Below are 14,668 nucleotides of genomic sequence, written 5' to 3' on the forward strand. Positions count from 1 at the left end.
ACATAAAAAAACACACAAAGTATTACAATTTTTAAAATAAAATTCATCCTGGTGAGAATATAATGCCAAATCATCATCACCTCTCATTGCAATGCCTGCATATATAACTTAGTGAAGTTCTTTGATCTTGATCTTGGTTAAGACCTGTTCCAGCAATAAAGAAAATTGTTAAACGGAATCTCGGTCACCTGACTGAGCAAAATAAGGAAATTAGCTATACCATCTACTGTAATGAAAGTGAAATCAGTAAAAAGTAAACCCATAATAAAAAAACTGATGCTAGGCTAATCGTAAATGCTACTGTAGCTGTAAATAAGTGACAAGCATAAGTCCAGTTTCATGTTTAAGGGACTCATGTCAAAATCAAACTGGTAATGGATAAACTCGGGACTCATCAAGATAAAAACATTGTTACATTAGCAATCAATCATTATTGAAGAAAAAACAAAAGTGAAAATCATGTGATTAGCAATCAAACGTTGTTACATCAACATGTTTTAGGTTATCAAAAATGCATCAAACAGATAAGCCAATTATGTACTCATACATCATTTTGTTCATGTTTAAGCATGCATATGTTTGTTGGTAGAACATGAAGCATACAAGTTTAAGGAACTAGAAGAGCTTGGGATAGTTTTCAGCGAGGATGAGAAAGAAGTTTGAAAACAGAGAATATAAGAAGACTCTTCAATACTGAAGAAAAGTAAAGAAGTAAAAAGCACCTGAAGCTGTAGTGCCTCAGAACGACAGCTATGGAAATAATTTTGGCCTCAGTGCTTGACTAAACTCAATACCAGCTGTTACACGGCCAATGCTCAGACTGCTATTGTCATGTTGGTTACCATGCACAAGTGTCCCTAGGGTTCTTGAATTCTTTAAAAAAAAGAGAGAGAGAGCTCAATGTAGAAATCAACCTTCCAATTATTTAAAAAGTAAAAGCAAAACCCACCTGGATAATTATTGTTCTAGATGTCCTCTTATCATCTCCTTCAGTCCATGGGTCTGTATAGTTAATGTGGAATATAGAGTCGATTTGGCCCCTTTCTAAGGAAATATTAAGCTTTTGGTTTCTTCCAAACAAATTTCTATGAGAATATGCAAAGCTGCACATAGGACATAACAAATGAGACAAGATAAACAGCATAAAACATTGCATCAGATATATATAGAAGACTCAAATTCCTCTCCCTTTAGTCTCAAGAACAATAGGACAGAAATCAAGCAATGCTAAAGGCTCAAAGCGACATAAACAGGTCAGTGAGATGAAACATAACGGTCCTGCAGTAGCAGCAGTCTCCAAGACTGCACTATGCTGCTACGACCCTGAGAATTTGAATCAGACTTGTAATAGCCAGAAGAAACATAGTAACAGTCTTAAAATACATTAAGCATAGTAACATGTTTATTTCATCATGCTTTGAACAACAATAAACAACCATTAAGCATTATATTAAATCAACTCTTTAACACATTCAAACAACTTAAAATACATCATTCGAATATCATAAATCACAACTTTCAGACACCATAAATTGCAGCATTTAACACCTAAATTTTTAGCATTTAACACATAAAATGGTTTTCTCTTTATTAAACACTTATACGACCTTCAAAGCCAAAGTATGCACCTGTAAGCCAAAGTATATCAAGAAGTCACTTAAGTAGATATGCTTAACAGAATTAAAAGAAAGAAAAGAAAAGAACAAGTCTCATCCTTCAAGTCGAAGAAGGGAGCCAAATAACTATAGTGCTATCCGCAATGTCTGATTACTGTAGTCCAGTTCCATGTATGTAGCTAGAAACAGATCGAACTACTATCTGTATCTTCCTAATGTACCTGTTAAGGAAGAATATGCAAGTGTATCAGAAAAACAATGAAAATACAATGAGTTACTCGCCAGCCATTTGTATCTAAAGAAAAAATGAAGAGAGAAACATAATTGCGCATGGAGAGCATTAAGAATTCGCTTATACACCTTCAAATTACTTTACTTAAAGGTTAAACAATACAGTTAAATATCAGTTTAGTAGTGATGGTGGTTAGACCAAGCAGGGTTAACACTCTTAACTACCAGTTGTCGAAGAATTGGTTCAGGTTTTAAAGGTCTTACCTATTAAGTGATGATTAATAGAGAAATGGGTTTAATGCAGTACCAACAACAACACCTTATATAAGCATATTGATTGGAAATTCCAGTGAATATCTAACCTTGATATGCACGTAGATTGGCAAGTGAACTCTCAATAATAGACAGGTCCTGCAGAAAAAGAAGAAAAACAAAAAACAAAGATATCAACCTGAGTTAAAAAAGTTATATGCTATGCTTCTCATAATATAAAGACCCCATTAGACAACCACACCTTCCCACTAATTTCCTATTGATGCATACCCCGATTGATCTCCTTCACTATCATCGTTCTAGAAAGTTATGAAAAACATGTTAGTAGATTGGTAAATCAAAATTTAAATGCAGAAGGAATACTCCAGAGGTTTTTTGAGGTACTCACCAATCCAGAGTCCTGGTCACTACAGGACCGAATGTATATGTCTTGGCCACCATAGTAGATCGATGAACTTAGATGACATGGTTCTATTTGCTCCTGATAGATGAAACCCACTCTTCCATTTTCTGCACTTCGAACTTTACCTGCATGCCCTTTAGAATGATTACCTGACAAGTTTGGATTGATTATTTAGAGAGTTTTCAAACACAAAAACAAGGATTCAAGAACCAGCGCAGTGCATCAAGTCATTGAATGACATAAAATAAGTGTATTCAAAACACGAGCAAAGAGTATAATCTAATTTCTACCACAATCTCTTAAGTTACCAAATAGTGTTAAATCAAATACCAGAGTTATAAAGACTCTAGCAAGACAAAAACTTGAGGAAATTCTTGTCCATAAATATACGAATGATTTTAATAAAATCCTAAAAAGGCTAAAAATGATGTACAAACCATTGGTTGTAGGCTTTGCATTCTGGGGCACATTCAGGGAATCCTGTGGTAAAGCCACCATACCAGGACGAAAATACCTTCCTCCTGACACCTAAACCAACACCAACATGGTGTAATTAACAAAAACTAAAACTTCAACGGTCGAAACAAAAAAAGAAAAGCAGAAACAGAAAATTGGGCTGAAAAGAGAACTTACATATGAGATAACACTGGCAAAGAACTATACAAAATACGTTAAAAACAACAGAACAAGACCAATACTAAGAAACAATGTCAAGTCTTTGTTTCCTTAAGCATCAATAACGTTTAGAGAAGATTAAAAAAATTTTCCACTCGTAAAAAAAAAAAAGAAGAAGAACAAAAATCTTTTATTCAGCATCAAATAACCCAATTGAAAGAAGAACGGATTCAACCTTTGAAGCTTTATGTGACTAGAAACTCCATTAACAAAAGAATTAAAGTCCAAAGAAATGAAAGAGAAATCAAACCCCATAAAGATATAACTTTTGAATATGATAAAAGAAAATACCTTAGATTGAGGAGACAATAGAGCCCTTAAAACCTCATTACTTGTATGTTGTTGCAAATCTCAGCTCCTCTGCTAGATTCAGGATCTCCATGAATACTAACAGGATTTGTGAGCTTTTGGTTCTGTAGCCTTCCTAAATAAGGATCCAAAACTTCGATTACCATATTTTTTACTATGCTAAACAAGTTATCCCCTGTGATTAATTGCTGCATTTGGTTCCAAGGTATCGTATGGGTTTTTTCAAAACTAAAGGGAAAGGGAAAGGGAAAGGGAAAGGGAAAGGGGAAGGGATCGTATGGGTTCCAAGGTAAACCGATGAAAACGGCGTGTGTGAAAAGGGAGTTTTGAGGATACTAATTTTAGGGGAAAATATTAGGGTTTCGAAAGGAGAGAGAATTTGGAAATAAAAAGACGCTATTTTTTTTTAAGTAAAATGATCGTTTGTGGCGTTTTTTTAAAAAACGCCACTATTGCTTATTTTTGTGGCGTTTTTATATAAATGCCACTAATCTCTATTTTATATATTTTATTTTTATATTTTATTTTTATTTATTATCAAAATTTTATTTATTTATCAATGTTTTTTTAAATCTAATATTTAAATATATCAAATGATTTAGATTAAATATTTTTGAAAATAAAAGCATTAATCTTAACCCTTAACCTTAAGTCATAAAACATAAACCCTAAACTTTTACCCATTAACCTTTAACTCTTACCCCCTATCATCTAAACTTTAAACGATTAAATTTTAGCATATATTTTTATAATTTTGAAACGATTAAATCAAAAATTTTCCATTATTCAAAGGGATGAAGTGCAATTTTACCTTTAGAATTTTTAAAAATTTCAAAAAATCGAAATGGAAAATTTTTCATTTTAGAAGGGCAAAGACCCTTTCAACCCCCTACTTATGCCCCTAAATATATATTAATTATAGGATTTAAGATTTAATTGAATATGATTCACTTGAGATTAACATACTACCCATGGCCATTAAACCTTAAACCATAAAACCCTAAATCATAGACCTTAAATCTTAAATATTAAACCCTAAACCCAAAAATAAATTTAATCAATATTAAGTATTGCTTCCGTAATTTATTATGAACATAAGCTTTTACATTAATATCTATGTATATACACATCAACATCCATATGATGTTTTTTGGGGTTTAAGGTTTTAAAGGTTATAGATTAGTGTTTAGGGTTTTATTAGGTTTAGGGGTTTAAGAGTTTAGGATTTTAGAGTTAATTTGATGATAATTCATGTTTAGATAATAATATTAGTTATTAATTTTTGCTAAAACAACCCTAAAATCATAATTAAATTACATCCATAAATGAAAATTTAAATAAATTCACAATTCACAATTGGCGTTGAATGTTAATTGCTAAGACTCAGTCAATAGTTGGGTGACATCCCAATACCATCAAACATGTCATCTAATTTGTATGCCAACACACCAATGTTGTTCAATTGTAGTTCATGTTTCAAAGGTTTAGACCTTTTTCTTCCCTTTCAAACCCCACTAAGTTTTAAGCTACACTCTTTCAAATTGAAATTCTTTAATTGTATGTGATATCGTTTCAAACCCCATTCAGTTTTAATTCCATAATTTATTATGAACATAAGCTTTTACATTAATATCTATGTATATACACATCAACATGCATATGATGTTTTTTAGAGTTTAGGGTTTTAGGGGTTATAGTTTAGTTTTTAAGGGTTTTTAAGATTTAGGGGTTTAGTGTTTTAAGGGTTATAGATTAGTGTTTATTATTTTTTTGGGGTCTAGTGTTTTAGGGATTATATGACTTTTAGCGATGTTTTATCGAAAGCGCCGCTAATGCTCTGGTTTTTAGCGGCGTTTTACCAAAAGCGCCGCTATGTTTGATTTTTAGCGGCGTTTTTGGTAAAACGCCGCTATTGCTCTATTTTTAGCGGCGTTTTAACAAAAAACGCCGCTAAAGCCCTATTTTCCTGTAGTATAAAATCATAATACTCAAATTCAAATTATAACCATGAATTTCCTAATTCAATCATTTGAAAAACGTAGTCTTCATCTCAAAATATAATTTTATAAATATTAACTAAATCATTCAAACTCATCCAAAACTCATAAAAATAAAATAAATATAACTAGTCATAGTAAACTAAATGTTCTAAAGCTTTATGTAATGAAAATAATATATTAGCACAAACCGAAGTTTCAATCACTTTGCTCCTTCTCTTTGCCTTTCTCTTTTACGATGCTCGCTTCGTTTTTAGCTACAATAGGAGCAATTCAATACGAAATAATGTCATTTATTCATTCTAATACTAAAACTAATAAAAATAAACTTAAATATGCATGGTTAATTAAGTTGATAACTTAAGTTTCCTAGTCCAAAATTCGTATATCTTTCGACTAGATTATCCATTTTCAATTCCTTTTTCACCAGAATACTCACTGGTTCACAAGTTATCATTTAGCTCCAATATTACACAAAGTGGCCAAGGTTCTCTACTTCCCCTTCCCCATGGCCAAATGTACCAAGTAAACTTTCCATCCATTTTTATTTCTTCCTCACATTTTTAACAAGCTAGAATTCATCTTCTAATCACTTTCTATCAAAAAATATACCTATTTCACTTAAGTTTTCTAAACTTCCATCAATGTCATTTAATGACAACTTTCAATATACTTGATAAAATAAAATAAAACTATTGGTATATATATATATATATATATATATATATATATATATATAAAAACAAGCTTCAAAGATTCAAAATCTATTAAAATTTGAAGAAAAACCATACTTTATGCTTGATTTTAAAGGAAAATGATGAAATAATTTTTTCTTCCTCAACTTTAGTGAATAATAAAGTAAAGTAAATAAATAAAATAATGATATTTTAAATAAAATATTAAATAATATGTATTTAATAAAAATATTGTTTAAAAGCAATCATGAAACGGTAATGGTAAAATTTTCATTAAATCTTTAGGATAATTGTAATTTATAGTCTCTATACTTTCTTAACTTATTCAATTTAGTCTCGAACTCAATATCGAATTTTTAACTTAACCACATATTCCTATTAATAATTCTCTATGTTTTCATGTATGACAGTTTCCTCTAAAAACTATCACAATTTATTTTTCTACTATTTATTTATAGATCACTTATTTAAGGACTTTTATCATAAATATATTTTTTTAAAGTGAGAATATTATAAGGTACAAAATTAGACCAAAAAGTTTAAATGTCAAATTAAGAAAATATGTCAAGTTCGGATACTAAATATTATATTAGGCCTTGATATAAATATTAAATTGATTTTTAAGGTTAAAGAAATCCTTAGTAAAGAAATAAATTAAGTCTTTATAAAAATGTGTTTACTTGAGCCTTTAGTGACAAAAACTCAATTAAACTCTTTCATTGACAAAAATTATCGTTGACCAATTTGATTGTTAACAAATGTTGACATGACTAATGAAAGCAATAAGAAGCTAATACATTGTTTGTATTTTTAAATAAAAAAGCACGTTAGCATATATCTAAAAAATAAAATAATAAAATTTATTTAAAATATTAAAAAAATGCTAGTAAAAATAAAGCTGAATAAATAGATATCCAAATTCATTCTAAATGTGGTTGAAAATACAATAAAAATTGTGTGATTTTCATATCTTGTTCTTTTTTACATAATGTCTAAAACTACCCATAGTCCTTCCAACTCATAAATTTGAGGATAATTCACTTCAGTGCACTCAAATTCATATGCTCCTACATTATCAATAATGCGGATACTAAGCTTAGACTCCATTGATATTAAGGCAGAATTTTAATACTTCACCAGATTTTTTAAAACTATCCTGTTAAGAACTTCCTTAACACTCTAAAGGACATTATCCCATTTAAAATCAAAAGAAATTTGTAAGATAAAAATAAAAATAGAAACAATATTGAAAATCAAAGTAAAGGATTGATTTGCTAGCAAGCAGAAATACCAGTCTATAGTTTCATAAAGACACTGAGAATAGATACAGCAATATAAAACAAGTTCATGGTTGGGACTGCAATACAACTTAGAAATTATTACAAGAGGTAAATATGCATGAGTTTAAGATCATATCACATCCCTGGAATTAAATATTCAGATAAAATGTTATCATAGTATCACCAGAAAGCAAGCTTGAGAGAATTTCAGGCTTCAGCATATGCCCCAATTCACAGTGTTATTACATTCTCTCTTGTAAGTTTGGCTGCATTGGCTGCACTTGGAAGGTGGAAGACATCTGTGAGTTGTAGTCCCGGGCTCGCTGGTATCCATGATCCATCTGCTCTCTTGCACTTTCGTAAGCCATTTGTTGTTGATTCTGCAAAATATTAATTAAAAGAGAGATTATACAAGTGCTTTATGGAATCAGACTATATTGATGATGATGATGAGTTTCAGACCAAAACATGAATAACATTATATTGGAATATGCATGCATGTTTATATTTATATACTATTATCTAGGACTAGCAACATTTACATTATTATTTATTACAATACAGGGATAGAATAGAGGAAATCACTGATCTACCAAAGATCCTTGCTAGCCTTAAGGGCTTTCAATGGTTAAAGGAGAAAAGTTTTCCCTTTTGTATGCTCCCCTTAGGGTTATGTCAACTCAACAAGGTTCTGCCATATGCATTGTGCTTTTTTAGTTCTTTTGCTACAGCATACTTGGCTGGGTGGAAAGAAAATTAGAAAGATCGAAAATTGAAAGGGAGGGAAAATAGAAATATGAAGAATATAATTTTTCTGTGCCTGATAAGAAAGATAAAAAATTAAAAGAAAAGATAATTTTTTTTAATTCATTGCTTGAAAAAGTTGAAAAATAAAAAGAAAGAATAAAACATTTAAAAAATGCATAATTTTAAACTAACATATCTCTCCTATTTGGAAGGATTGATTTTTATGAATCAGGATAGAAAACAATCTTTCCTATTTCTTTCCTCTCACTTTTCTTTCCTACCAAGGAAACTCAAATTTTAGTTATTTTTTCATTTTTCCATTCATTCCTTCCATCCCGTCACTTTTTCACCCAACTAAACACACCCTAAAAGCTAAATTGATATAGCATTGAGTAGTCCCAACATATGGGAACCAAGACCACTTTTTTTCCGTTATTATTCATGGATAAATTATACATGAACTTTGATTGAATATGTAATGTTATGCATGAACTTTGATTTTGTGCAATTGTATACATGAAAATTTGGTTTTAGTTCAATTTTCATAAATCACTTACACTCTTATCAATGAGATACATTTTAAATTTATTTGTTGTATAGATAAACAATTATATTTACTCAATATAAAAATAAATGAAAATATCTTTATTTATAAAGGTTTACAATTGACTTGAAAAAACAAACTGAAAATATATTATTAACTTTTTCTTAAGCGAAAATAAAAACACAATTGAATCAAAACTAAAGCTTTATGTATATAATTCATTAAATTAAAATTTATATATTATATTGCAAATGAATCAAAATTGATGTGTAAGTTTGAGATTTAATGCTTCATGAAAATTAGCATAGGTCGACTAGTAAATATAGACCACCCTAGCTATAACCAAATTGGCTGATTGAGCGGGATGACATAACATTTCTGCCCTCCTCAATCAGTAACTTATTATACTAGAATGAACTGTTGGACCAATAATCATGATATATTTGATCCAAAACCAGAATAAATCTTAAAAAAATCTACATGCTATTTGAGATATTCCTATATATTACTTCTTGCCTTTTTTTTTTATAGCTTCTTTAGTTACATGCAAAAAATAAAGCCAAAACTTTCAAGTTATGATCACTGTTTTCTTCCCACTCCATTAATACATACTATATGCTTTTTTTGTTGATACAAGACTTTATGATAGAGGATGAGGAGGGCTATCGTGGTGGTATTGAAAGCCATTGAGGGGTTTTTTAAGTATTTGGTGAAGTATGCGCAGAATATCAGTAATAATGAGTGCTTGGCCCTCTTTCGGTGGAGAAGAGGAGCTTTTATATAAGGTTTTGAGCCCTCTTGTGTGTCCTTTGAATAAAGACAATACCGTCTAAGCCTAGAAGTTAAGTGGCAGTTGGTCAGATTGACGGGTGCCTAAGTTGACTTGATATGACTAGTAGATGGTATTAGGAAATGATGGACGGACAAGCACTGGTCACCTGGCAAGGAACTTAACGTTATGAAGTGGCCTTCTCCGAGGCTACTAATTGGTTAGGTTGTTGTAGCGATGTATGTTGTGCCGAGAAGAAATCATAGCAACATTTGGTTTTTTTATGGTCATTTCCTGAATTTCCACTTGATGTTTTAGTGAGTTTTGTCAGCTTTTGACGTGGCATTTGTTGACTGGTGCAGTTAGTGATGTATTTAATGTGTTTTGATAGCTACATGCTTGTTATAACAACTGATGAGCTTTTTGTCACTTGGTTTTCCTACCTAGATAACTACAAGTTTTAAAGCCTTTTTTTTCTTATTTCTTCTATTTTTTGTTTTTGCTTTCTTGTTTTATAGTTGTTCCACCGATTGACACAAACCCTCCTTCGAGGATCCTGATGTTTTGATAGAAAGCAGTGTTTGTGAGTGTTGTGCCAGATCGAAGGTGGTGGAGGTTGTCAGTATCAAGTTACCACATTACAAGTATGATTTTATAATATAGTTCTCACAAGTTAGTAATGCTTCGGCAGACACTTTTTCTTTCCCCTTTACTTATTTTAAGCAAGGTTTCATCTATAGTTGAATCCTTGGCTTGTTGTTGTGCCATCAGACTAGGAGATTGCTCCAGGTCAATTGGCGGGGTGTGCTTGGCATCTTTTGATGGCTTTCTTTTTAAATTATAATAAGTGTGAATCACCTCATGCTAGTAATTTTAAAATTTTATTTACTCTCAAAATTTCCAATGAGAAGAAAAGTTGAGAAATATGTTGCTCTGTGATGTGAGGTAATTCACTTTTGGGTTTAGGTTGAGGCAACTTACATATGGACCAGTTAGGAGATGAGTTTCCTTTTCCTACTTCCTACAAGGATTGTTCTTATACTCCTGTTATGGATGCTCAAGAGTTTGTCACAAGTTGAGCGATCTCTTGATCATGGTCATTTTTGGAGGTTATATTTGAACAAAAGAAGTTTGAATGACGTGATAGCAAATGAACTTATCTCATGATTTAGCCTTAGAAAGTAGTGGCTAATAGGTGATCAGGATCCTATAGCTTAAAATGTTGCTTGACAAAGTCATCAATCCTACGTTGCCAAACCATTCATTTTAGATAAGGTCATATAATTTCGAACAAAGTTTGCATGTTCGACGATTTCGCCAAGCATCATTTTTGCCAAAAGATCCTAACCACCTCCCTCCGTAGAGCTAAGTCACAAGTGTAAATCAAAATGCTACTTGAAATAAGGAAGATCATCTGCTCCCACGTAATTCAAAATTCTTTCATTCAAACAGAACCTCTAATAATGACTTAAAGTCAAACACAATACTAATTGACCTAGAACAATCTCGTAATCTAATAGCACACACTCTGTTTGATAGCACAACAGAAACAACAAATCAAACTCTACTTCAAATGAGTAAAGAGGAAGGAAAAACTAGTTCTCATCTGTCGAAGCATCACTCAACTTGTCCTACTTGTAATAAGGAAACTTGGTATCCTCAACGCTAACATGACTTCAACCTCCGTCTCTATGATTTCTTCTCTCCACAACCTACTTCGTTCTAAGAACTTTAGAGAAGGCCAATTATTGGCAATCGTTAGCAATTGTTATACCCTATAAAGATCTTACCAAGCAACCCTCGCCAAAGAAAAACAAAACTTAATAAGGAAGGCCATCAAATCTTAAAACAATTTTCTTAATAAGACCAGCACTTGTGTTCATCATTTTCCAATACCAACTCCTCAACACAAAACTATGCCTTGACTAGTTACATTAAATCAATTCAGACACCTATAAATCTAATCAACCATGACCCTATTCTTAGGGCTTAAAAGTAAGTTCTCTATTCAACGGATCCAAAAAGGCCCCCCACAGAAGACCCCAAAACCTTAGGGTCTCCTCCGCCAAAAACCAAGCACTCATTATTATCTATACTCTATGGATACTTCGTTAGTGGCTCTCGGTATTATCACAATGTAAATCACCTGTAACTTCATTATCAGACCTTGCATCAATAGTTTTCTTGAAGTACAGCGTCTACAATGAGAATTAATCTGTATATGAAAATTTGAATAGCTAAAGATGCTTTGTAAGAGAATGAATACCAGAATGAAACTGAGCTGCTTGTAGTCCTCCTCCAGGAATTTGGTCTAAGAGAAGCACACAATAAAGTTAGGCAAATAAAAGCTTCACTTCACATATGCTACTTAAGAATACATATTTGTGCGTGTCGAATAAGCAAATCAAAAGTAATTCTAATATTATATCATCTATTAAGAACCAATAATCAAAAAACGGAAAGAAAAACTGTAAGCTACTTGTAATTAATACTGTATACATACATTTTTCCATGTCTTATCAAGGACATCCATCTGTACGAAAGAAAAAGAAAAGAGAGATTGATAAGCTTTAACTCAAAGATATATATATATATATTCCTTCAAAAAAAAAAGAAGATATATATATATGTGTGTGTATTTAGTGATGTTGAAGGAAAAATAGAGTACTGTTATGTAAGTAATTAAGGCAAAATCTACTATCCTGTTTGCCACGAACATAGGTAAGCCCATTTTCAAGGGCATCCTCTATGGCCATCAGCTCCTTGTAAGGCAAAGAGGTGATATCCTCCCCTTTCAAATGCCTGTAGAAAAATACTTCAACAACTAAGACACAAAAAAACATAGATCCCAAAGAAACATATCATAGATGGACAAGTGTAGACATATATACCTCAGTTCAATCTGCATGTTATCGTTCTCTTTCTTGATTCTATCAATTTCATTGCTGAGATTCTGCAGAGTTTTTGTTTTAAGAGAAGAAAAACTATCTCTCACAAATCACAAGAAAAATCATATTTAGATATGAGCTTATAATAAATATGTTGGTTAAATTTGTGGTTTAGACCAAGAAACCCTAGAGCTACCATCATGAACTAGGTAGATCTTACATTGAGATCTGTTACATCCATTATTGTTTTGTGCCTTCAAACTAACTCCCATATAGTTACTTTAATTTTTACAAAGGAAAGGAAGGTGGAGAATAACATTTAGTACTAGATCTGTTCATAGATGTTATATATATACATATATATATATATGCATGAGAGATAAAGGTCTAAATTACTAGATCATCCCACTTTATTGAGAAAGAAAATAAATATATATATATATATTATCCCACTTGTGGATCCATTTAAGGAATTCATAGTTCATATGGAAGAAAACTCAGAAAAAACAAAGAAAAGAAACAAACTTGCCTCATGTTTAGCATCCCATAACTTCTTCCCTGAAGTCTTCTGATATTGGTCCAAAATATCGACCAAACTTCACCATATTAGGATTTTTATTTTTTTCAAAAAACAGAAAACCAATCAAGAAGAAAGTACAGAAAAAGGGTGAGAAAAAGCAAGGAGGAAATAAAGGTTGATATACTATACTTAGTAGAAGGGCTGCAATACTCGTGCATCTTGCCAGAACTACCAAAGATAATAAGAGAAACTTTAGCATCACACAGTATAGTAATCTCTTTAGCTTTCTTCATAATCCCATTCCTTCTCTTTGAATAAGTAACCTGCCTGTTACTTGAGTTCTCAATCCTCTTGATCTCAATCTTCCCCCTCCCCATCTTTCTTTTTCTTCTTTTTTTTTTTTTGGTTGGTGCAGAAAATGAGGTTTGAAGAGAGACAAGTCATAAAGAGTAAAAAGTAACAGGGAAACATTCTATTTCAGGTTTGGAGGACAGGGAACTTTCGAAGTGTGATAGTAGGGACATATTTGTTTCAGGGTTATTGATAAGGCCAAGCCATTTGCCTTTAAAAAACAAATACAAATCTGCTATATATTTTTTTTTTCTTTTGTTGAAAAGAAATATCGATCTTTTGTGAGTTTAGGTTTAACCTTGTTAACCATTGGTCTGTATGAGCCTCCATGAGACTACAGCTAGTAATATAGTAATAGGTTAAGGAAAGCGTTTAGGGTTAGGGTTTTTGAAAATGGAAATTTAGACCAGGCTTGTAGGTAAACAACGAGGAGAAGGGAACAACAAAGAATTTTGTAGGATGGCTTTGTTTGACACGCAAAATGATATTTAAATTAAATTTAATATGAATAATTATTATTAAAGGTAATTGCAGTAAATAAAATATTTCGGCATGGATTAAAACTTAATTAAAATAATTAAATTAAATTTAAATTAAATTAGAGATAATATTAAATATTTATATGAACAAACTACACATGGGACTGAAATCCACGTGGTGAGACTAGGGTCTTAACTTTGTTACGAATTTTGATTATAGACCTAAATTAAAACAGATATGAAAAGTATAAAAAATTTAATAGAGACGAATTATAATAATATTTTTATCTTTAAAATGATTCTAATATAAATTATTTTTCATTTTCCAATAGTTACATTATATTATTATATATTTAGATAAAGTACAAATATAAAAATTTTAAATATAATACATTATAAATTTGTGAAAATGAAGAACGTTGAATTCCAACCTATCCATTGTTGTGTATGACCTTCCAAATATATGCTAAATTATAATTGCAAATTCTGTCACTTTCTAATTGTTGGAATATTTTCAAATATTTATAGTGTTTCAATAATTATAAATGAATGGGTGTAATTAATTAAAAGTTATATTATTTGATTTTATGAAAAGAGTTATAACTATTTAAATAATATTATTTGACTAGTTATAATATTAAATGAATAATTATATATTTATTTTAAGGACATTATTATTTAGAAAGACACCTATTGAAAGATATCTCTATGAAGAGACATGAAAATTCCTATAAATAGAAATGAATTTTATTTGGAAATCACACCAACAAATTCTAATATTCTTTCTTTCATTCCTTTATTTTCCAATATTATTAGATTATTCTATAAAGTATTACTACAGAAATCCTTTGTAGAAATTGAGTTTCTTGTTATACATTGCTTAGTGCATAG

General features: G+C 30.9%; 2 protein-coding genes across 2 annotated transcripts; both read right to left on the reverse strand.

Annotated features, from left to right (window-relative positions):
• Positions 1–988: 988 nt before the first annotated feature.
• On the reverse strand, positions 989–3,928 carry LOC108466265 (uncharacterized). The gene is made up of 6 exons (XM_053025144.1): positions 3,490–3,928; positions 2,961–3,051; positions 2,509–2,672; positions 2,391–2,419; positions 2,210–2,258; positions 989–1,103 (listed from the first exon to the last, which is right to left on the reverse strand). Exons 2-6 carry the CDS (start codon positions 3,019–3,021, stop codon positions 1,086–1,088), a joined length of 321 nt encoding a protein of 106 aa, XP_052881104.1. The 5' UTR covers positions 3,022–3,051; positions 3,490–3,928; the 3' UTR covers positions 989–1,085.
• A 3,537-nt stretch (positions 3,929–7,465) lies between these two features.
• On the reverse strand, positions 7,466–13,386 carry LOC108466797 (agamous-like MADS-box protein MADS9). Its single transcript, XM_017767160.2, has 7 exons — positions 13,137–13,386; positions 12,957–13,023; positions 12,431–12,492; positions 12,242–12,341; positions 12,043–12,072; positions 11,806–11,850; positions 7,466–7,859 (listed from the first exon to the last, which is right to left on the reverse strand). Exons 1-7 carry the CDS (start codon positions 13,322–13,324, stop codon positions 7,722–7,724), a joined length of 630 nt encoding a protein of 209 aa, XP_017622649.1. The 5' UTR covers positions 13,325–13,386; the 3' UTR covers positions 7,466–7,721.
• Positions 13,387–14,668: the final 1,282 nt, after the last annotated feature.

The sequence above is a fragment of the Gossypium arboreum genome, chromosome 2 (assembly GCF_025698485.1).
Source record: "Gossypium arboreum isolate Shixiya-1 chromosome 2, ASM2569848v2, whole genome shotgun sequence".
Classification (NCBI taxonomy): domain Eukaryota; kingdom Viridiplantae; phylum Streptophyta; class Magnoliopsida; order Malvales; family Malvaceae; genus Gossypium; species Gossypium arboreum.

Coding starts and splice junctions, on each gene's coding strand:
- LOC108466265 (XM_053025144.1), bottom strand. CDS start 3,021: ATGGTGGCTTTACCACAGGATTCCCTGAATGTGCCCCAGAATGCAAAG. Junction 2,420..2,508: donor GTGACCAGGACTCTGGATTG/GTGAGTACCTCA, acceptor ATAACTTTCTAG/AACGATGATAGTGAAGGAGA. Junction 2,259..2,390: donor AGTGAAGGAGATCAATCGGG/GTATGCATCAAT, acceptor CTTTTTCTGCAG/GACCTGTCTATTATTGAGAG.
- LOC108466797 (XM_017767160.2), bottom strand. CDS start 13,324: ATGGGGAGGGGGAAGATTGAGATCAAGAGGATTGAGAACTCAAGTAAC. Junction 13,024..13,136: donor TATTGCAGCCCTTCTACTAA/GTATAGTATATC, acceptor AATATGGTGAAG/TTTGGTCGATATTTTGGACC. Junction 12,493..12,956: donor TATGGGATGCTAAACATGAG/GCAAGTTTGTTT, acceptor AAAACTCTGCAG/AATCTCAGCAATGAAATTGA.